Here is a 22931-nt window from a genome sequence, read left to right as displayed (position 1 = left end):
TACATGTCGAACGACTACTACATGATTTGAACATGCGAGACTGTTTGTACCACGCTACAACAGCTGAGTTCAACATAGCCGCGTCTTCCTCTTCTTGTATAATTTTGTTTGAACCTCTGCACAGAGCTGCACTTAGCCGAGTCACCTAGAAACAGCTCTGACCAGAGGAGCTGGAGGGGCTCTAGCAGGGCCAGGCTAACAGAACCTTACAGACTTAGTACTGACGCTAACTCGAAAGGACTTTTGAATGTCTCATATTGGAAGGCACAGTGAAAGAGTGCTTCAGGCTTGCTGCTGCAAGCAACAAGGATAGCGCCTTGCATTTTTTTCGCTCTCAAGCACATCATAGAGACATGTTTATGTTCGCAAGCAGTGTTTGTTTAGCTACTCCCAGTTATATGCGTAGCCGTTTGCAGGAACAATAATGTGCATTAGTGGCAGCCGTAGGTTTTCTGGTCTGCCAGTCTATCCCATTGTGTATATAGGTTTCGGAGGGCCTGTTACAACAAAGAGCGCACAAAAGCGTGCGCGAGCGTGTCACTATGCTTTCGCCATTGTATGTGTTCAGCTGTTTGATATGCTCAATGCAGAGAGCACTTCTTGCTACTTCTTTCTGGATTTAGCTGGTGTTGCGCGTATTTAGACCTCCATTGTACTGAACTGCTTGGGTACTTTTGTTTTCAAAAGTATTCACGCGTTCTTTGTTATTTTGGTTGCCCGCACAAGTGCGCGCACAGGGAATACACGCAGATCATCGATTTGAATATTCCAATACTGCGCACTTACGTTTCTCCTTCCGTAGAAGTGTACACCTCAGTTTAGTGGCAAGTATATTTCCTAGATTTTCACGTACATTCATTCTTATCAAAAGCTGCGTGAATCTGCTTCCACTAATTCCACTTCATTCTTAAAATGCGTTGACATGCCCTTCGTCTTTCCGGCTGTTGGCCACTGACTTCTGACTTGCAGTGCATTATAAGCATATCGAACCCCAATGCAGCTTGCGATATACAGAAAACATCGAAACGAACAAGCGAGCAGTGAATGTGTTTGGAAAAAAGCTCCCACGTGGTAACTCAGATGGAAGTGCACTGAGTAGCGTACTCTAACGTACTCTAATAGTATGGGTAATAATTCAACTTCATTTCAACAAGGCGGGCAAAAATCACAGGGAAAAGTCAAAGCTGGTGGTTAACGAAGGTGAGAACTTTTGTACCATTGGGTACACAATGGTATGCTTCAAAACGCAAAAGAACAAGTAAAGAGATAAGTTGTATGCGTAGTACTTAACTTGTGCCTCACTTGATGGCTTTCCATTTGTGCATGCTTTATTCTTTTGCATGAAATCCTCCGTTTTGCAGACGCACCAAATCAGTATGGAAATGCATATTAATGACTATTCACACCGCAGTAGGCTCTCGTGGACACCACATCTGAGTTCTAGAGGAAATCCGCCTCGTTTTGGTGGCTACCTTTTTGAGGAAAAATGCACTAAAGACTTCAGTAGAACTTCTTGAAGCTCTTCAATTTCTTCTTGCTTTAGAACTCAAGAAACAACGTTTCTCCCTTCGTTTCAGCATTGTCTGACTGTGGGAAAAGTTCTGAGGAGTCCTTTGTGGTCGTTGTATTTTTTCGGCAGTGTTGATCAAATACTGCTGATTGCGTTTCGCCTTTTCGCCTTCATATATGAAGTAGTTGAATCCAACTACATTCCATCCTTTGCACTATATCTTGGGTAAACGGTGGACTCTTTAATAAGCAGTAAATCCTTGCTTGTGAGGAATAACTGCTGTGCTTCCCTAGTAGGTGCACTAATTCCTACCGCACTAGGAAGCTTATAAATTTTTCACACCGAAGGGACATATGTGTGAGTTTACCCATTTCTCTGCGTCCTAACAATAGCTATCCATGATATGTCGTGTATTTTTACTCGTACTATGGACTCCGTGTTTGCCAGAGCAGGCGTCCACCTACCAGCAGCAAACAAAAGTCAACTACTTTCGGCTGCGATGTATAAAAAGCGACTCCATAGAAAACGAAACAATAGAATGACACGTGTAAAATCTACCATCTAACGAACAAAATTAAAAAGCATGACTGGACCAAATAAAGAAGCTTGTCTGGTTAGCGCCAAAATGGCAGCTTAAATAGTATGAAATGCAATGTCTCCCCCAACAAAATTAAATTTTTCATGGAGCTGACATATCACGACAGAAGTCAGAGATGAACGGCAACTGCAAGCCTGTGTAGATGAGGCTGTATCTCTCTGTCTCTGCTGAAAAAAATCGTAAATATGAATGGAAGGACGCACCGAGACGCAAAGCATCCATGTGCATGATTCTGTATCCTTCTATTTGCCTCGGCCCCTTTATTTACTCCTGTGTTCGCTCTTCTCTTTCCCACTTCACTTCATCATCGCTTTCAAAGACACGGAAGGCGAGCAGGAGTACATAAGAATGAACAAATGCAGAGACAAATGCATATAAAAATTCACACAAACACTTTTACTATGCGTGCATAAGCATATGTAGGAAAATGATACAAGGCATATGTGTGAACGTAAGCCCAAATAGACATTCGTATGTTATGCTTGAACATAAATACCAATGTGCATCTGTACCAGCGTGTAAAATGAATTGCTAACATTCATTGGTACTGAAAGAACAATACATGCATACGCATATACTTGTACCGCGATTTGTTTCCAGTCTCACAAACGCATCACTTGACAAACAGAGCGATGGGCTCCAGGTCATCAAGGGCCAGCGGGTGCCTGCCGTTCCACTTTTCCTCCACTGCTCTCCGTTTCCACCTTAACTGGCTCCTAGCAAACTGGTCATTTACTTCGTGCTGCCTTAATATTTCTTTCCAGACATTTGCGGTGCACCAGCCGCCCTCATAGCGGAAGCGCAAGTCGCGCACTGTCTGTCTGAGAATATGCACATAGGCATTTTTGTACAGGCTGCTGGGCGGCGTGGCAGCGAAGAAGCTCGCCTGAAATAGATTCCCTGAATATGGAAGAGTGAAGGGCATTGCCGATTTGTCGGGTGCGTAGCCATCCACTCCTAGAGCGGCAAAGAACGGCATAAAACGCTCGTGGGCGTCTGAAACACCCATTTGCAGGACGCCTTGGACAGTGTACATGTTCGCCAGCATCTCCACCAGAGCTTGGGGCACTCTGTTGGGCTGATCCTCGCGCCACCGGAAGCCCAACATATCCAGGAAATCGCCATAGGAAGCTAAATTTTGTCCCTTTTCTTCCTCAGCCAACCAGTATTCCACAGGTTCCAGGTCAATTTTGCTTTCGAGGTCCAACAGGGGAACTGGAAGTCCAGTGTCCCGGTGGATCTCTTCCAGAGTTCGCAGCACCTTCAGGCGTTCTGCAGCAGCGCCACAAACGCCCTGCAGCAGCCGTAGTGATAGGACGTAGTTTCTAACGGCTACTTTGTCTCGGAGGTTCGAAGGCCGCTCTACTAGAGCCATCGGCTGAATGTGCTTGTTGTAAAGAACCACTGGGTCCCGAAATTGCGCTGGATTGGTTGAGGAAGATGGAGTGAAATGACGCACAAAGGCAACCTTCACAGTTTCAGACGCTCTAGACCAAGCCCTGCCCCACTCCATTACACTTTCAATGAAATCGCCTTCATATCTCCCCAAACTGTCTGGGTCCGATGGCACAGCCAGATCTTTTCCGACCGGAGCTGCATGAGCGGCTGTGATCGTCAACAGCAGTAGGCAGACCACCACGAATTTCCCGGACTTCTCATCGCTTTTAATTGAAGCACCACGCCGAACCCACTTATACGCACAATTCTGACTTGTACTGCTGCTTCCCAAGCCATATGGCATACCCGCCTCTAGCGCAGTAGCTGAGCAAATACCTCGTGAACCCCTACAGGCCGATTCAACCCTAAGAAACGCAGTACGCGTCATCACCGTAATTTAAACGGACATTAAACAAAAACTGCAGAAGAAATTGACATTTAATACGCAAAATACGTCTCAGGGGACGGAAGTTCTGCTACTCCAACCCCTGAGCTATATGGCCAAAAGCATTTACGCACCCAGTGGCATGCCTAGTAGAGAGGACAAACGCCACGGGAACTCCAGATGCCGAAAAATAATATAGCAAAGCAAATCATAAGATATAATTAGAATTAGGGCGTAAATGCCGGCAGCTCAGCAGCGCCGTATCCACTCAGGCTTCTCGATCCCCACTCAACATCGTCGAGCCACAACACTGGTTGAAGTTGACGGCTAAAAGTCAAACCGGAGCACGAAACACTGTGCTGCCGACTGCTCACACCCTTGAAAGCAACTCATTTTACTTTATTGAATGTAGGACAAATTCTGTTCAAAGACAACAGTGTAGAAAGCCCATTGTGTGCTGCCGGCGCAGTGGCGAAGTCACAACTGTAGAGGGTTCGACGCGCATGCATAGTAAGCTGAACCTGATTTGCTTTGTTTCCCACAAAGATATACTTCGGTAAAAATATAAAGAATATTTTGTATCTTTCTAGGCTCTGCTTGAAGACTCTACGAAGTCCTAGACACCGTTAAAGACGGCAGGAATAAATGTGGAAAGTAGGAACCAGTCTGCTGGCAAAGGGGATTTGCCGCAGCCAGTGCTGTGCGGCTTTGATCAGCAGCACCACTACCCTTTGCTCCACGTTAGTTCATGGTCTCCACACATAGAGGAGTATGGCTTGCAGGGTAAGACGCCTCATCGGCGTGCTGTGGGTAAACGCTAATTGCTATTCTAGCCACTGAGAGTTGTGCATTGGTGAAAAGCTCCTGGAATGTCCTTTAGAGTCTGTCCAAGCCCAAAATTTGCGTATAGATCAGTGGGGTCTACGGCATTACTGGGCCCTGCTCACACCGCGTGAGTGGAGGGGGCTTCAAATTTCTACCATCAGAAAGACCCCCTGAAGGATACATAATGGCCTTTTTTCACAAGCTTACGCTGACTACTCAATGTTGTGCATATAAGCTTTGGGCATCAGTGCTCCACGAGCCTAGAGAATCAACTGAAACGTAGCACTGAAGGCGTTTTGCTTTCGCAGTTTTGGCATTCGCCATTGAAAGCAACGTAAATCTCAATGCGAACGCCAATAGTGCTAGGCACGCTGAAACCTAGCAAAGGTTTCTGGATGGAACACTTAAAAGCTGTGTTTAGGGGAGTTGTAGAGCTCCTGGTTTTCCTCATGGCACTGCTTCGATCAAGACGAATCCATCATTGAGGCAGGGACGCAGCACCTGGTTACGTGCACTCAGCCCTCAACGTATCCTGCCCATTTACCCGAAAATTATTCTTGAACCGGCTTCACGTTGCTCTTGAATATATTCGGGGGCGTCAAAGGATCCGTAGAGACTTCATCTACATGAAAATTGGCGAACCCAAACAGGGATCCAATGCTTCTCTTTCTAGGAAAAACACCACGTCTCACCAAACTTTGAAAAGGCGAGAGGGTATGCCAAGGGGAGCCTCAAGCATAAAAGCCTCTCAAACAGTTTCAGGCAGTGGAAAAATTACCTTTTGCCCGTCAATAACTGCAATGGGCTTTTTAAAATGAAGACTCTTGGCCCGAAATACCGATCAGAGTAAATTCCTGGTCTATAAATTTTTGAGGAGTAGTGCCGTCTAAACGTTTTGTGCAAGGGAGCCCAAGAGAAGCGTCAATATGAACCACTACAGTATTGAGAGAGTGCATCTGGGGATAGAAACTGCAGCATTTGAGGCAGGAATGAAGAAAGAGGTGTGACACCTTGTACCCTCGGATGGCGACCAGCAAGAGGGTGCCCAGGGTGAAAAGAACAACAAGAAACTTCGAGTTGTTTGAATCTCAGAGCCAGAGCTGGCGAATGCACTTTCGCTGTCCTTCTGGACTGATGCTACGGCCCACACCGAAACTGAGATTGCGGTAGCGAGCGATGCTTGGTCCTGATGACTCAAGCAGCACAGTTAGTTGGTGAATATCCGCGGCTTTCCACGAGGCACTCTGTGCTGTCAGCTGCTACCGGTTGTGAAGGCTCCAAAAGTGCATGGAAGCTCACGCCGCTTGTTACCTTTGCGGCTTCATTGTGAGATTCTGATCTACTGAGCAGAAGAGCGAGCCTTGCGTGCAATTTGTTGTTTGCCAAAGCTACTAGTAAACTCCGAGATAGGGTGTGGTGCGTTGCGTGCTCTGAGATACAGCAGTTCGGCTACTGAGCCCAGCATCATCAACCTCGGTTTTGGCACTAAGGGGACCAAACTATTCTGTCCTATTGAGTTCACTGTGCTCACTACTATCTTTCGAAGCACTTTAAACTTCGGCATCAAAGAGTGTTGGTCGACGGCAAAGTGACGCCTCAAGGAGAAACAAGCCCGCCCAAGAGTGCACGGCGTTCAACGTGACGGTCTGATTTACCACGGCAAGTAGATATGTGCGTCTGGGAAGCAAAGTCACAGAATTCGTCATTTCGTGGCACCTTCCCTTGCTTAGATTTTTTCCTCTGGAGAGCCAAGCATTTTCCTCTGCATTGCTCCAACCAGCGAATGCGACGTTTCCATAGCCATATTTTTTCGTAATGCCAGTGCTTCCAATTCCTCGCACAGCAGTGAGCTCGCTGCAGAACGCACTGAACAGGAGGTTTAAAGCACTTGAAGGCGAATTCATAGCAGAAATTTCGTGCAGAGTCAGCTGAAAGGGCGTTTCTCGCTTCCCTCAAGGGTTGGTATTTGACTTACTGTAGAGGATCGGAACTCCTTGTGGATTTCCAGCGAGACCTTGTCATCCAGAAACTCTCGGGATTTGAATCCCAGAGCCAATGTGGAAAAAGGCGTTCGGAAGCTATTTTACACACAGGGGTTCCAGAGTTTCAGGGAAGCTGTTGAGGTGATGATAGAAACCCTCAGCTTCTACAAGGACACGAAAAGCCCTCATGGTGGAAGATGACACTAATTCCCCTCGAAATGGAAAACGCTACAGCCGCGGAATTATCCTTAATCCTCGAAGCTTGCTGCCCACCTCAGCTGTATGGCAATGAGGAGATTGATGCAGGCGAGAACACTGGAATATGCGATCTAAACTCGAGTGAATACCTGTAGATGCTGCCTGTACGTCCGAGAGTAATGGAACGCGATGTTCACTTCCACTTGAAAATGTAACTAGCACTGCCTCTTAAATTCGCACTACGATATACCCCGCAATTTGCAACACTGCACCACCAACAGCAAAAGGAGACTTTCACAGTGTGCGTATGTGCATATATCACCAGGCAGTCGCACCATATGATTATTCTACAACAGCATCACACCCGAAGAGCTTCTGGAGCCGCCAGAAGCGCAAGTATGGCGGCAAGAGAATCCGACATGAGAAATTTTAAGTAACTGCACGGCTAGCCGATGTGCTGTGTTCGGCTAGAAACCTATTTACAACGGACATCCACTCCCAGTCGACTACCCAGACATATTAATGAAATCTATATGGACATTCCTGAAGCCCCTCCCCTTGAATCTGTTTTCATGGATGCTTCTCCAAGTGCTCAGTAGGGGCATTTTGCTCTATCATGGCCTTCTATGAAATGGGCTCCTCCTGTTAATGAAGTAGCTCTACAGCCTATGTAAACTAGCACATCGTCGCCCTCAAAGACTCATCCTTTGTCAAAATTTGAAATGAAAGCTGTGGAGGTGCGCAGGGCATCTCAAGGACCTCATCGGCCTGTGCAGCTAAACCACTTTGGGCTTTGCCGCACCGAGTTCAACGCTCTCAAATCCTGCCATTATCAATCTCTGCAAGCGTCCGCGTGTGCAGTGACTGCCGAGTACTAACACAAGTACACGTAATAAATACAGCACGCACCACACGTTTTTTATTGCTACGTAATTAGGTGAAGTATGCGTGTGTGTGTATTTCACAATAACACACACTTGTCAAACAATCCACAACCTAGCCGTTTCGAAGCAAATGCTCCGTGATGAGATTAGTTTGCACAGCTCCTGAGCGTAGGTAAATTCATATAGCTCCTTCACCGCATTACCATACAAACAGTTGTCCAAGCCCCAAATACGAAAAAAACGGATTGAAAAGCCAATCAAAATTTTGAGAGCAACGTCCAGAAATAGAACTAAAAAATTTTGCAGAAGGCATACCACAAGCTGGCCGGCGGGCATTTGGCCACATCAAGCAAACGTTTGCATGCTGGTTACATACACATAAGCACATCATTATTAACTGAAATAGTCTCAATAGTGTTTCCAAAAGTGACTGCTTCTCATGCAGTCTACAAAATATAAAGGAGCGACCAAAGGGACAAGCAGCCATACATAAGAAGGGAGACGAGGGAAAATAGGCAGAACACTCAAAGACGAAATTCACAAGGTAGACAAGACAAACATAAATTTACAGTAACAACTATTCAAACACTCGAAAACTTGATTACTACTTTACTTGCTTCCGGAAATACAAACTGACAAATCCGTAAAAACAAGACCAACCCTAAAATCGGCGGAAAATTCGTTAACCACTTGCCGCGGGTTCTGCTTTGCTACTTGTTTCTCCAGACATTGCCTCGGCATTGCTTCCTTCTTTTAACAAGGACACAAGCCAAATGAAAGAAACAGCCGCATACATGCTCACAAGTCTGCAGGTCTTCGACTGCAGTAAGCACAGTAAATGCTCCAGCGCCACTAACGCCAGCAGGACGCCTACCTCAACGTCAACCTTTCTGTTGCTTTCCTTGTTTCCGTCTCTTCCTTTTCATCCCGTAATGTGCACCATGTAGAAGTGTGCCGGCCTTTCCATTTTAGTATCTATCATTCCTTGATGTCCAACATGCAGGTTCGTGTCTAACTGTCAACAGCCGTATCTATTTCGTCGCTCTAGTCGTTTCTGTGAAACTTTTCATCTCCCACTGTGTGCCTGCCTGGTCGTATCTCAAGTATGTTGTGTGTGCGCTCCGAAGTATGGTAAGCATGCCCCTGCCACATCTCTCCCCGCCTTCTCCCATTCCACTGCAAGTACCCGCCTCCCATGAAGATTGCCATGGTTCCGACGCGCCTTCCAGGCCTAACTGTTGACAGCTGTCAACGGCAGCTGCCGCAGCTATGACTTAGCCTATTAGCGAGAACACGAAGCTAGTAACCTCTCAAAGGTCTCGACGCCATTGCATGCACTGTTGCGGTGTGGGCTGATCATGCGCTCGGCGAGCTCAGGAGACGTCGTAGCCCACGCTGCACGATTGCAGAGCTTCTGAGCAGCCCCCTTAGCATGAGTAGTAATACAAGGAGCCTTTCGACTAGCCTGGGAATAAAAAGTAAAAGCACAATTTCAAATGTGGAAGGAAGTCCGGGAACAAGGCATCGTTGCTAATGAACGACATGGCACAGCAGCAACTTGCAGCCGTAGCAAGAATGACACCGGCGCACAATAGCAGAAGCACAAGCGAGGCAGCACAAAGCGAAAATCGTTGCATCGGCAGCACTGCGCTGCGTATTTTCATCCACCTCATGCCTACAAATTCACCGCGACCCCAAACTGCGCTGGTCTGTGAAGGCGCATAAGACTCGGCAGCATGCTCAGGTAAGCACCGGTGGCAGCACCAAATGCAGCTCGATCAGCGCAAACAGAAATTGCGGAGATAGTCAAAGCTGTCAACAGTGCTGCATTGGCCGGACCGAGAGCAGTACTACCGCCAACAGCAAAGCGTAGCAAAACCAGGACCAGCAGCGGCGCTTGCCATGGTAACGAAACAAACACCGGTTTCACTATAGAGTGTGCGCTTAGTAGGAAAACTCGCAAAGCACAACCATCAACAGAAACCGCGGCAATAGCAGTATCACTAGCAAGAGAGGCATCAGCAGTATCAGCAATCGCAGAAGCAAGAACCGTGCGTGACCCTTTAGGAATATGCGACAAATGGGCACAAGGGGCGTAACATGAAGAGACTAACATGAGATACAAAAGCAGAGGCCTGGAAGTGCAACAAAGCGCTTGAGGAGACCGGATAGAGGCCTTTTTATATCATGAGTAGACAGGCACAGACAGGCTAAGCCTCAGCGCAGAAATGACCGTCCGTGCACTTCTAACAATGTGCAGATAAGACTCACTGCTTCTGGCGTGCCTGGGGCCTCTAGGATTTGGCTCATTCTTCAAGAACCGTTCGCAAGGAGCCCTCTGGTTCTTAGCGTGATAAAAGGCACAGGTGGGACCTTTCCAACAAGCGCCTGCAGTTAGAAGCAGAAGCGTCAGCAAAATCATCTACAGTACATGCCGCTACAAAACCCAGCAGCAGGGATAAAAAGGGCCAGGACAGCAAAGCAGTAGCAACCAGTTCGTCCCTATGAGAGCAGCGGAAGCACAGCAGGGAATGCCAGCATTATCCACAAGAGCAGCAACAGCTCTACCCTTTCTGAAGAATCTGCAGTGGACAGTTTGGTTGGGCATCTGCCGACCCTGAGCACCAGTTTCCATAGGACTGATGAAGTTCCAGGTAGCGCGGACTGCTGCTGTTGTTGCTGCAAGTGCTGTTTGTGTTCTTGCGGTTCGTGCTGCTGCTGCAAATGTCACTTTTGGATGTGTTCCTATGTCCGAAGTTTTGCCAGTGAAGTCTATGGTGCTGCTGTTTTGATCATTTTCTGTTTCTGCTGGCAGGAACCTGTCCCACTCCCGCAGAACTGAAGGAACAGCAAAGGAAGCATCATGCCTGACAGCTACAACTCCGTTCCGGTCCCCTCCTTTAGCGGGGCGTGCTGCGGTGTGCTGCTGTAAAGCCATTTGAGGATGTGCCATGTTAAAAGGCTGTAAACGCTTTCCGTGGAGCTCCTGTATATGTAACTGGGGAGACGTGTCTCCAGGCCGCCGCTGGAACAGATGATGCACCCGTCCCTGCTGCTTGGTGGACTTTCCAGGAGGTGCCGTCATCAAGAGACTTGCCATGTGGAGGGGGCTCGGGGCTGACTGTGTAGCGGTGGTGGCTGGCGCTGGTGCTGTACAGCTGCTGCGGCTGCACAGGGGCCCCTGTCTTGCTACTGTTCTTGCTACCCGTTCTTCTTCGGGTGAACCGGAAACGCGATCCCACGAGAGCTTCCCGGGAGAAAGCGGCAGCTGGTGAGAGAGTTGCTGCGGAAGCTCCGGCTGCTGGTCCTGGTGTATCAGCGGCTCATGCCCGCTATGGCGCTGCGGCCTCTGATGCAGACGCTGCTGCTGAAGCGGCGAGATCGCGCTTCTCCTTCTGCACTGCAACCGTTTCTTTAGTTCAGCAACTTGTGTCAGTAGGTCTAGTTCCTCAGAAGTAAAAGCGCTAACACCGGCGGCTACGTCAGCGTAAGCAACATCAAATGCTATTACACACGCATTGTCCCCCCTTCTCTGACTTTCGTCAATGTCCCTCGCATGCCGCAACTGTTGACTGCCGTGAGTTATGTGTTTGTACGTGTGGCTTTTCGTCTTTCTGGAGATGTGGTTGTGGTGTCTGGGACGAGACGGAGGGGTCGAGTCTCTGGAATCTGCACACCCCGTCTGGTGGCTGCTCTGCCTTCTGTAACGCACCATTTTCCATAAATGGTGAGGGACTGTAAAAAGGAAAACAAAAGAGAATAAAACAAATCAAATACGGCATACGCCAAGGCGCCCGCTAGCAGTCACAACTCCAAAGGGGGCCCCGAGTACCAGTACCATTGTTGGGCATGGTCCAGCGCACGTTCCGAACACGAAGCCCACGCACTGAACTAAGAAACTTGCAAACCCCAACTTAAGCGCCAAACCCTCAACTCCACTTTTCAGCATTAAAATAATGTTCGCAACAGTCCGTTCGTCTGTTTTCATTTGTGTTCATCCAGTAAGATTAACAGCGACGCGCTCCGCCCTTCAAGATCATATACCCCAAACGGGGAACCCTGAACGGCGAACCCTAAACCTTTGACCCTAGAAAAGGACTGTGGGGTCGTTTGGTCCAGCGGATGAAGAAGTATTTCAAGAATTCGCTCAAGAGAGCCGTATTTGCTCCGTGGGGATTGGCCCTGGGAACCCCTGAGGCCCCGCCGGGGTGTACGTATATAGAACTGCCCGCTCCTGCAGGTTTGGGGTGGGGGGAGGACAAAGGACCAGCTTTTCAATTCCAGAAGCTTATTGCAGTTGAGGAAGCGGTCAATAAAGAGAGGCAGAACTACCAAGACAAAATAAGAGCAGGCAGCAGCAGGAACTACTGCGTTGTCTGTGAAAAAGAAGGTTTGTCGTACGTTGCTGATGCAAGGTGTAATCCCCTGTACCACAGAAAGAACACGAAGTCATAGTAGTGCAGCTCAAAACTGTAGATGGCAAGTTCCGGCCCAGCTGTCACGGAGAGGATACATCGGGTCGCCAGGATTATCGATCCATCATCTGGATAGTTGACGCTTTTGCCCTAGCGTTTAGGTGGGGCTGAGGATGTGTTTGTGACGCAGTTGTTGCGGGCCAGGCTCTTCGTTGTTCTTCTTGCGGCGCAACAGGAGCTACCTGCAGTGCCAGCGGCGCCTACTCAGAAGGAAATGAGGCCGGCGGCTTGCTGCCCGACGGGTTCAACCCCAATCGCCCCCCGTCGGAGCCAGAAGAAGGAAGTGCCCCAGGAGCCGCTGCGTCCTTGCCTGCGTGTGAGGGAGAGGACTCAGGCGTGCGTAACTCCCAGGAGGGCGGCGGTGGCGAGACCAGCCTCATCCACGAATTTGGGGCCGGAGTTGAAGTTGGCGGAGAAGAAGAGCCTGATGAACGACCCGCAGTTTGGTGTCACCACAAGAACTGCAAAAACGATGCAGATGCAAAAGGCCTGCTCATTTGCACCAAGTGCCAGAGGGGTTTCCACGCGGGGTGAGCTCAAGTCTAGAGCAGTTCCCGTGGGACAGAGACACACACCAGACATCAATTCCCAGATTTACAGACACTACACGCTTGCTGGATACCAGCGGCAGTGTATCGTGAGCACAGACGCGCAGAACAGGCGGACAATTGGAGAGGCTCGGGCTGCACCGTGCAGATTTGCCTGCCCAGCGCTGCGGTGCCTGTTTACCCCAAAAATGCCATTGCTGATGACAGGCGCATGTTCACCGCAGAAGCGCCGCTTCACACCAGAGGTGCCTGCACACCGCACAGGCGCCTGCGCACTGCAGAGGTGGATGTACACCTCAAAGGTGCCCACACACATCAGCGGTGCGTATTCACCGCAGACGCGCCTTTACATTTCACAGGCGCCCGCGCATACGAGAGATGCCCATCTACTTGACGGGCGTCTCTACAGCCCAGGTATGCATGCACACTTGAGAGCAGCCGGTGCACGAGATAGGCGCCCTTACATCTCTGGGGAGCTTGTTCGCCTCGGGAATGCTGGCGCACCACAGAGATACGTATATAGTCGGCAGGCGACTGCATACCCGAGAGGCAGCTTTACGCCTCAGAGGTATCTGTACACCGCAGACGTGCCTGCACACCCAAGAGGTGACGGTGCACATGACAGGCGTATTGACACAACGGAGGTGCTTGCACACTCCAGAGGTGTCTCAGCGCCTCAGAGATTGCAGTACACTAGACAGGCGCCAACTCGAGCAAGGGTTGCGTCTATACCTTGTAGGTGTCTGTATGCTCGTCAGATTCCTGTACGCAGTAAGGTTGCCTCTGCGCTGCAGAGGTGCCTGTACACACGGTTTGTGGCCGTACATTTTGAAGGTAGCAGTACACCGGTGAGTGAGTGACCACGCAGCAAGCTGGTGAACACCTTGGAGGTAAATGGATACCTCAGAGGTGACTGCACACTCGATACGGGCGAGTGCGCTTCTTAGCCCCGGCACACAGTAGAAGGGGTTCTATACGGCAGGTACAGGCTTCCACTAGAGCTTCCTGGACCCACGGGGAACCGTACAGTCTACAGGTGCTTGTCCACGGGGAGTCGCGTGTTTACATATACCAGGTGTCTTTACCTCTGAGGTTTTTGTACATCCCAGAGGCGATTGGACAGAAGACAGGTTCTTGTACACCGCGGAAGTGGCTGAACTCCGCGCGAGTGTTTGTAAACTACATAGGCGTATTTATACATCTGCGTTGCCGAGACACACCAAAAGTGATTTTACGCGCCAGAGTGCATTTACGTCGTAGAAAACATTTAAAAATGCGAAGGGCGTAAAGACGGTAGAATTTTTGGTAACAGCAGAGGTGACTTTATCCGCCATAGCTTCCCGTACAGCTAATTGGGGCACGTGCAACGGGGGATGTGTAGGCACCTGAAGTGTGTCTTTACAAGCCAAAACGGCGTGTGCATCCCAGGATTGCCTGGTTTTTTTACAGGTGGCTGTGTACGTCGGGAAGTCCGGGACATCCCGTTTTCCGCTCCTACTCTCTGTATGTGTGTTTCGGCTCTGTGCAGATGCTGCGAACCGCCGCTGAACTTTGAGATGGTGACGCGTTTTCTTTGGCAGTGTGCAGACTGCAAGGTAAGAAAGAAGAACAGGCTGAAAGACACGAACCGAAACAGAGGGACGAAAGGGAATACAACGAGCCAAAGTTGAGGAAGGGGAAGTTGCATGTGATTCTTATACGCATGTGTTCTTGTAATTGTTTATTCGTCAACTAAGGAGGGTAACTCTTATTTCTAGGAAGCAGTTGACCGGCCAAATACTGTATCGACTAATTTTTTCGCTTTTTTGACAGATGTGCGAGGTTTGCTTGTCTAACGAGAATGAAGAGACGATGCTCATCTGCGACGCTTGCGACAGAGCTTTTCACATGGAGTGCCTTTCCCCACCTGTTCAAGAGGTAATGGCCAGCATTATTTGAAAATCTAATTGATTAGAGTATGAAGGGTTCGCGCTCGCCTTTACACAAGGAGATAGACAAGCGAACAGACAAATAAATCATATTGTTTGCTCCTGCATGGAGAGGTGCAGTACCATCCAACAAGAAGGCAAACGATTGAGCGTCTCCTCTATTCTATCCATTGTGACCACCACTTCTGTCACTTGCGTTTTCTTCACTCGTCATGTTCCAACGTAGCACTTTGCCTCGCGATTTTTTTTGTAGTGGATTGGCGTTTGCTTGGTTCCTGGTTGCTAGCTTGCCGTTAATCCGGCTGTGCTTTGCTTCTTTTCCGCTTTCCCCAATCTGCCGTTTGTCTACGTCCTCTTCTCGACTTTCTCGCTTCCTTCTCAGTCCAGTCTTTTGTCTATTCTATGGCTTGCTAGTTGCGTATATCATTTTTCTTCGTCATTTTTTCTTTGTTCCGGGGTAATGTTGTCTGCGTCGCTGTTTGTGGCCGCCCACTTACCTTTTCAGTGCTTGCTGCCCTTGTCACTATCTGTTTCCTTCAATTCGTGTCTGCCATGCTTGCCCCCCTTATTCCGCTGCACTCCCATACACCCCAAGAAATTCTTAATATGGAAGAGGTTGGGCACACTGCGCATCTGCCTGACCAGTCTACCAGCAATCCACCGGAAACGTAGCTCGTCTTCAGGTTTTACTATTTTGCTGCTCAGGTGCCGGAGGGAGATTGGTTTTGCAAAGGTTGCGGCTACTGCAGCTCCTGCGGTTGCCAGCTCACTGAGGACGAAGCACTCGTAAGTCGTGGAATCAGGCTGAAAGGGCTAGACGTTCCGGTTCTGCTATCCCCCTGCGCTGCTGCTCAGTTGTTTGTAGTTAACTGGCAACCGCTATTTGCGCTTACTTGCTCTTTGTAGCTTATTGTTTGTAGCCCAGACTTCAGCTGGCTGAGCCACTGCCCTTCTAGGGCCCGTCTGTGCCTGTGGTTTGCCTAGTATGGAAGCATCACTGAACTCGAGAATTTGTTCTGTCCTTTGGAGTCTGAAATTAACAAGCTACAGCGCTTTCATGTATTCAGGATCCCAGTTGCTTTTACTCGAACCGTCACCGCATATGCGTAGCCTGCAAGGAGAAGTACTTGCGGGTCAAGAGGGGCAGGAGCCCCTACAGGAGCAACACAGCCTTTGACTCAGTATACGCTGCATGCAGCAAACGAAACAACCCTAACAAACTGTGTGAAGTCTGCGCCGCCCCTCTCGAATCCGACTCTAAAGGACCCCAGAAGAGGATCTTTTGCGCAGTGTGCAGAATTGGTAAACCCCCAACGCTGAAGAGCGTGCTGTTCGAGGCTTGCGTTAACGTGGAAACACCAGCCAAGCTTCCCGTAGCATTTGACGTTGCTAGCACTGCTGGAATCGCCAACATATACACGAAATACTATTTAAAGAGTACAAAGCAACGGGCTGTGGCTTTAGGGATATGAATCACAGTGGGCTTTGGGCTGCTGTGACACGTACGCTTACGGGCCTGCACTGTGCCTGATGGGCTTCGTGTGTGCTCTTTTGCAAGAGTTAAGATTCACTGTTTCCGAATTTATTTGCAGGGGTTCACGTGGAATGTGCAGTGGCCAGGCAGGCCCCAGATGAATACATCTGCAAGATTTGCAGCGACTTTATTGAAGACTTCCAGGCCGAGACAGACAGGAGCACAGCTACCCACGCTCGACATCCCACACTTATGGCGTTAGAAAATGTAGCAACATAGGCTGTTTTGCTGTAGAACAAAATTGGGAAAAGGCGCGCACCCTTGGTGCTGCGTTTCGAGCACACGAAAGTGCACCACGTTTAAGGCGCGTGGCGACCGGAAGAGCCTTTGTGCTCTCTCTGTCTTGCATGAGACAAACAAGTAGGGATTTATAGGGATTTATAGCGATTAGATGGGCTTAAAGGTGCGTCTGTGGCTAGTTAAGGTATGCATGCGTAGTTGAAGAGGCCCCTCCTGACCCTGTATTAGAGGCCCAGTCAGCAGCAAACAAAAGCACCAAAAACACCAAAGAGTGTAGCAGGGAGAAATACAAAAGAGCAAACACACGCGTAGCTCGAGAAGATAGCAGCATGCGACCCCATATCACAACAACCCGTTCCCCGACACCCAGTTGCTGCAGCTTCTGCTGGAGTTGTTGCTGCTGCTGCTGCTTTAATCTCTCTCGCCGAGACAACCCATCCTTAGGGCCTTCTAAAACGAGGAGGTTTGGTCCCGAGCCCCCACGGGAATCGCAGGTAGACCTGCCCTTGGGACCTAAGATGCTTCGTGCAGTGTCCGCGGCCGCACGCGCTACGCTATCTGCCACTGCAGCGACACCCCGTACAAATGCGGAGGGGCCTCTCCTCTTGCGGGGTCCCCTGCCTTTGCCATCGCTTTCTCGTCTAGTTACCAGGGGCAGGGGCCCACTTTTGTCTGTCTCCTCACTGATTACCTCCCTGTCGCTGTCCTCCAAAATATCCACGGCGTACCCTCGTATACCTCCTGAAGTTGAGGACCCCGCTGGCCTCCACGGAGCCTCCTCAGGCCCCCCTGCCCCAGCCTCCAGGGCCTGGCCAAGCTGGTAGTTCTCCACTGCGAGCGCCTCCCGTCTCTCTTTCTCCTCGAGAGCGACAGAGCGCCACCTGTCCCTCTCCTGCAGCACAATCAACCCCTAAACATACGCGCACCTTAGAAGCCCCAGGTACTAGTTTGAGTTTTCACCATGAAAGCGAATCTTCATGGACCAGAGATCTAGATCTGACACAGTGCAATGCAGCGCTGGCGTGGACTCAGGGCTTGCACTGCGCAAGTACCTTCTCCGCCTCCATGAGCTTGTTCTTGTACAGTTCCCGTTGCTCTACAACTATCTTGAACACTCCCTCCCCAACACCGTTGGGTTCGGTCTTTTGGCCTTCCCGCTCGGGACTTCCCTGGATTTCAGCCGTGGCGCCCCGTGCCTCACATTCGAGGAGAGATGACCCTGATGATTGTTTCGCGGGAGCTACATGGTGTGCGTGCTCCGTTACGTTAAATGCTGCAAGCGTGGCGTTTGCAGCAGCTGCTGCTTCTTTCGCCGCTGCTGCTGCCTGGTTTGCAGCTGCTAGCTCTGCAGCGAGGCGTCTTTTGTCCTCTAGCAGGCTCTCGCACGCCCTGTGTGCTTCAGCCTCTTTTGCAGAAAGAGTGGAAGAAACAGCTTGTAGATGCGACCGCAACTCCCGAACTTCATCCTTCACACAAAGCAGACACGCCTTGGTGCATAGAGTGGGGGTCTTGGGCTCCAGAGACGGGCAGGGTTGCAGCAGCAAACAAAAACAGGCGTAACCGGCAGAGCCAGCGGCCTCAACAGGAGCGCTAATCGATTCAGCATTAGCAGTAGCTGCAAGAACAGGTGGAACCTGAGCCGCTTTGACCACTGTGCTTCAGGGCTTAGAGCTTGGCTTACTGCAGTCGGCCTGGCTCTGAGTTCTGTCTCTAGCTGCTTCACTGTTAAACTCATCTCTTCGGCCTTCTTCGCAGCCTGTGCAGCAGCTGCCGCGTGAGCTTTCTCGGCATCCATGCGCCTGAAGTGTACGCACATTCCCAACACAACTCGGAAAATGCAACTCTGATCGCTAGCCTAAGCATCGAACAGCAACAACGGTGCGTGGAAGCGGCAGAAGTGGACAAAATATTCTCGGGAAGTAGTCCCTGCAGCAGTGCTAGTAACAGCAGCAGCAGCGACAGTACCAACTGCAGCAGCACTAATGTTCCAGCAGCAGCCGCACTAGCAGCAGCAGCAGGCCATGGGTGGGTTCGTAGTTACAATTGCTGTTCTTTACGAATTTCTGCCTCGAGGCCCTTCTCTGCTGCTAAGAGCTGGCTGATTCGTTCTTGGGCAGTTTGGAGGGCTCTCTAAGAGGACCCAGGCACAAAAGACAGACACAAAACAAACAGCAAATGACGCTACCGGATTACCAAAAAGCAAAAGAAATAGCTAGTTGTACAGAACTCGGCAGTCACTCAAACAAGTCCTTGTCTGTCTGTACTCCTTATCTCGCGCCTTTCTTATGTCGCATGCTTGACATATAGTTGGGTGTCTCTGTCTCACGAGTGTGCTTGCATCACTGCTGCTGCTCTGTGTCTGTCCGTCATTCTCGTGTTTCAGTCTCTTCTCTTCCAGCATTTCAACTTCCGAAAGAATGGCCCCACACTTCCGTTCCAGTTCGTCTCGAGTCTGTACGTACACCACAGCAGCTCACGCGCATCAGGTGCCCTGTCAAAATATGAATGCAATCGCACATACAAGAAAGTAAACAAACAAATGAACAGACACACGAGCAAACAAGTGAGCCGGCCAATACACAAAACAAACAAATGCACCATCGTGAGCAATGAAATAAGGGAATATACAAGTATACATACGCACGTTCCTACTTAAGCAGCCACGTGAATTTGTATATATATGGGAATATAAGTGCGCACATGAATACATGCGCATATCTACATCAAACATATATACGTATTATGTAGACACACACAGTGCATATAAGATCAAAGGCGCATACACTCGGCGGAGAGCGACGCAGAAGCGGAGCGATAAAGCCAGACAGACGCAAAGAGAGACAGAGGGCTACAGAGGTAAAAGAGGCACCAAGCAAGATAACGCTGTAGATGGGGAACTCATAACCCCATTGCGGAGACCACTCCGCCTCTAACTGCTGCTACCCTGCAGCTTTCTTTTTCGTCTCACAGCAACAAACTGCTGCTGCTGCTGCAGCAGCCTTCCCTCCAGGCGTGCAATTTGCTGCTGCGCTGTCTGCAGCTGCTGCGCCATCTCCGCGTTTTCGCGCTGAAGATGTGAGTCCGCCTGAGCACCGAACGCCGTAGCAAATGCCCGAAATCCTTTGAGCCAACTCTAAAGCTATCTTAGAGGTTCTGTTTTGGCCTAACGGCTTAAGCAGATGGGGATTTCTGTTATCACGGGATGCACTTAGTTTGCCTGCAGCTGCATCACCGCAACCGCAGCTGCTGCAGCCACTGTTGTTGTTCTTGCTGCTGCGGCTTGATGCCACTGCTGCTCTTGGCGCCGACGTTGCTGCTGCTGGTGCCTCTGGTCCCCACCCTCTTGAGTTGGGCCATTTGCTCTCCCTTTGCCACCGCTGCTTCAAGTTGCTGTTGAAAGTTTTGCTGCTGCTGGTGCAGCTGCTGCTCAAGCATGCGCACTGTCACGGACTGGTCCCTCGCCCTACTTATTTCTTCCTCCAGCTCCTGCCACGCCCAGCACCCGAGACCTCGCTTTAGATGCATGCATATACTTAGCACCGCATGCATATACTCAGCAAATTCGGCATTCTGTGCGTTCAAAGTGCATGCGCATGCATATCTGAACATGTCTGCACACGGAATGCCTGCACATGCCTACAGATCAGCACTCGGGCAGGCAGGTGCTGCCGTATGTGGATGCAGCTATGGGAGCCTCATATACTACTTTTGCTACAAGGGCCGCTGCGGGTTAGCCCCAGCATATTCACTATGCTGTTTCGGGGGGCCCCCAAGCTCCTCTAGCATGGGCCCCCTGTCGGTCTCGCTTTCCCCTGAGCCCTCTTCCGGGCATCAGTGCAGCACTAACTCTCAAAGAGCTTTCACCAAGCTTTATATGCACATGTTTTACACATGATATAGGGAAAGAGTGTTGCAGTTATCTGGGAAAAGTGTTGGTGTGCTGCAGCTGCGTGCGGATGGGGTGTCTGTACAGCTGGCCGCCGCTTACGTGACACTCTTTCTCGAGCTCTGCATTTCTCGCTGCGAGATCTTCTGCTGCTGTTTTCTGCAGATCAATTTGCTTCTTGAGTTCCTCGACCTGACGGCCAGCAGCGCCAGAAGCAGCACTTGCTTCCAGGTCACGCAGTATAACCATCAAGTCTGCACACAGGCTCACACGCCGAAGTCCCAGACCTCACAAAGTAGCCTGTGAGGCCTACGGATTACTCCTTTGCAGCAAATTTGGAAAACAACCAGCTGCAACTGGTACTGCTTCAGCTCAATGGCACAGACTGTGGGGCCCGGGGTTTAGAGTCAGACGCTGGGGCTTTGGCTGTACCTGGCTGCTGCAGCAGCAGCTGCAGCAGGCCTAAGAAAGTGGCCTCTGCTGTTTTCGCGCGTTTCGTGAGCGAGTCTATTTCTTGTTGGTAGCCCCTCAGCAGCTGCTCTGTTGCCTTTTTGACTGTCTCCAGAGCCGCAGTGCCTCCCTGCTGCTCCTGCTGCTGCTCCTGCTGCTGCTCCTGCTGCTGCGCGTCCTGCGCTGCTGCAGCGCCGCCATTTGCTGCTGCAGCTGGGCTCACAGGAGGCCCCGTGGAGGCCGAAGGCGACAGCGAAAGCGAAGACCAGAGGCGGCGGTTATCTGCAGAAAATGCGGGAAGAGACGAACATCTCAAAAGCAGCAGTAAACAAGCCATGAATCAAAACAAAAAGAAACAAAGAGATGGGAATAGACATTAAAAGAGAGCAGCAAGCCAAATGCACTGCGCAGCGCTTGCCATTGACCCCTAACGCATAGAATTGTGCACTCCACCCAAACCAAGAAGAATTAAGGAACTAAAGAAACTGAGCGGTGCTGCAGACAGGCAGAGCTGGCCTGGCTTCTTGGGCCCCGGTGCTGCTGTGTACATACAGCTGCGTTTGATACCCTAGCCACGCGTACACAGATGCATTTTCGCACTTTGCAGAAGTGCTGATATGTTTGCAATCATGCGTGTCGAAGTAGAGAAATTTGCTCCCAGCACGAGGGGATATGAACAGATGCATTGTGCATCAATACACATAAACATGTTTAAAACGTGTAGTTAGATGCATATGAACTGGAGACAAAGTGTGTGGTCTCACCTTTGGTGTCGCTCGCGAGTTTCTTCCGCGAGTCGACTGCGGCTCTTTTGGCCTTTTCGATTTCCTCGCAGAAAGAGGTGTAGGAGCGCACCTGCTGCCAGCACACGACCCTGAGGTCAAAAAGCAACAAGATGCAGCAAACTTGAAGGCAGTGCGTATTTAGCTGCAGATGAAATGCTTGAGCGGGGCTCCATTCAAATCGGCAGTGGGGCTTTGAAAAGAGCCACTATTAACCGACCGTTAACACACAAGATACGCTTATACCGCAGCTAATTTCAGGACAACACGCAGCAGAATATAGTGAGAAGATGTACACACCAGGAAGAAACAGCTTCCGCTGTGGTCTGCGAACTGCCGAGGACATCCATATTCGCAAATGCCAGGAAGCTGGCGAAAACAGAATTAAAGGAAGTCCTCTATAGTTCGCTCCCTTGAGAGCTAGGAAAATCGAAAAAGACGACCCGAATTCCGGTGTTCATACACCTTAAATTGACGAATGTGCTAAGGCCTCCATTTGCGTCCATCTGGTCTTCAACTTCAGAACGGTGCAGTAAAAAGCACTAAAAATGCAACGAGTTAATTAAAATAAACGCGCTTGAAGATACCGCAGATATTAGCATTTACTGGACCAATTGGCTGGACACACTGGGCCCCAGCCGTTCGGCTTCATCCCGTCGTAGGGGCCCCCTAAGTATTTGCCTTGGGGGGCCTCTGTCCGCTATCGCATCAGGGGCCTCTGTATCCAGTTTTTCGCTTTTTCCCTGCGCCCGTTAAAAGCGCATTGAAGCAAACACTGAAACAAGGAAATGAATAATTCAATTCTTCAAGGAAATCGGCCGGGCTAGGCCTCTGTGCTTGTTCTCTTTTTCACGTTTTCCTGGAAGATCTTCTCGTGTGACCTTGGCAGCTAGCGCCTTCGCCGCCATTCTTGAGTCTTGTTTTCTTGGCTTTCAATATATTTTGCTTTTGCGTTTTAATAATTGGTTTTTTTTGCGGTGTCTGCCAAACAGAGCTAAGGTAGTCACCGAGCGCTAGGCGGCCTAAAGCACGGCTGCCAGCGCACACGGACTACACAGGCGCTCCGAAGACAAGGTTGCAGAGGCTTCAGCAGCAGCTCGGGCTGCCAAAACAAATGAAGCAGCAGCAGCGGCAACAGCAGCAAGGGTCCTCCTATTCGCGCGGCAAGAAACACGCGGGCAGCCTCAGCCGCAGCAGCACCGACTTCGCCTCAACAGCTCAAATAGATGCAGCAGCAGCTACAGCAGCACATTTAGGCGCAGGGCCAGC

The 22931-nt window shown here is 50.1% G+C and overlaps 5 protein-coding genes across 5 annotated transcripts; 2 read left to right on the top strand and 3 right to left on the bottom strand.

Moving 5' to 3' along the window:
- Positions 1-2721: 2721 nt before the first annotated feature.
- ENH_00001110 (hypothetical protein, conserved) lies at positions 2722-3849 on the bottom strand (the record flags this gene model as incomplete). The annotated part of the gene is made up of 1 exon (XM_013578138.1): positions 2722-3849. The coding sequence occupies one exon, from the start codon at positions 3847-3849 to the stop codon at positions 2722-2724; it is 1128 nt and encodes a 375-aa protein (XP_013433592.1).
- A 6388-nt stretch (positions 3850-10237) lies between these two features.
- Positions 10238-11534, bottom strand: ENH_00001100 (hypothetical protein, conserved; the record flags this gene model as incomplete). The annotated part of the gene is made up of 2 exons (XM_013578137.1): positions 10238-10321; positions 10413-11534. The coding sequence occupies 2 exons, from the start codon at positions 11532-11534 to the stop codon at positions 10238-10240; spliced, it is 1206 nt and encodes a 401-aa protein (XP_013433591.1).
- A 407-nt stretch (positions 11535-11941) lies between these two features.
- ENH_00001090 (hypothetical protein, conserved) lies at positions 11942-13702 on the top strand (the record flags this gene model as incomplete). The annotated part of the gene is given in 3 exon segments (XM_013578136.1): positions 11942-12209; positions 12425-12824; positions 12841-13702. 3 exon segments carry the CDS (start codon positions 11942-11944, stop codon positions 13700-13702), a joined length of 1530 nt encoding a protein of 509 aa, XP_013433590.1.
- A 696-nt stretch (positions 13703-14398) lies between these two features.
- Positions 14399-16523, top strand: ENH_00001080 (PHD-finger domain-containing protein, putative; the record flags this gene model as incomplete). Its single annotated transcript, XM_013578135.1, has 5 exons — positions 14399-14437; positions 14655-14759; positions 15476-15556; positions 15838-16072; positions 16363-16523. 5 exons carry the CDS (start codon positions 14399-14401, stop codon positions 16521-16523), a joined length of 621 nt encoding a protein of 206 aa, XP_013433589.1.
- A 196-nt stretch (positions 16524-16719) lies between these two features.
- Positions 16720-22012, bottom strand: ENH_00001070 (hypothetical protein, conserved; the record flags this gene model as incomplete). The annotated part of the gene is made up of 12 exons (XM_013578134.1): positions 16720-17108; positions 17229-17436; positions 17597-18010; positions 18226-18343; positions 18586-18674; positions 18871-18996; positions 19513-19629; positions 19884-20030; positions 20533-20684; positions 20863-21162; positions 21645-21754; positions 21963-22012. 12 exons carry the CDS (start codon positions 22010-22012, stop codon positions 16720-16722), a joined length of 2220 nt encoding a protein of 739 aa, XP_013433588.1.
- Positions 22013-22931: the final 919 nt, after the last annotated feature.

Source organism: Eimeria necatrix, genomic scaffold (assembly GCF_000499385.1).
Source record: "Eimeria necatrix Houghton genomic scaffold, Enh_scaff102, whole genome shotgun sequence".
Taxonomy (NCBI): Eukaryota; Apicomplexa; class Conoidasida; order Eucoccidiorida; family Eimeriidae; genus Eimeria; species Eimeria necatrix.
This window is presented reverse-complemented; position numbering and strand designations above follow the sequence as displayed.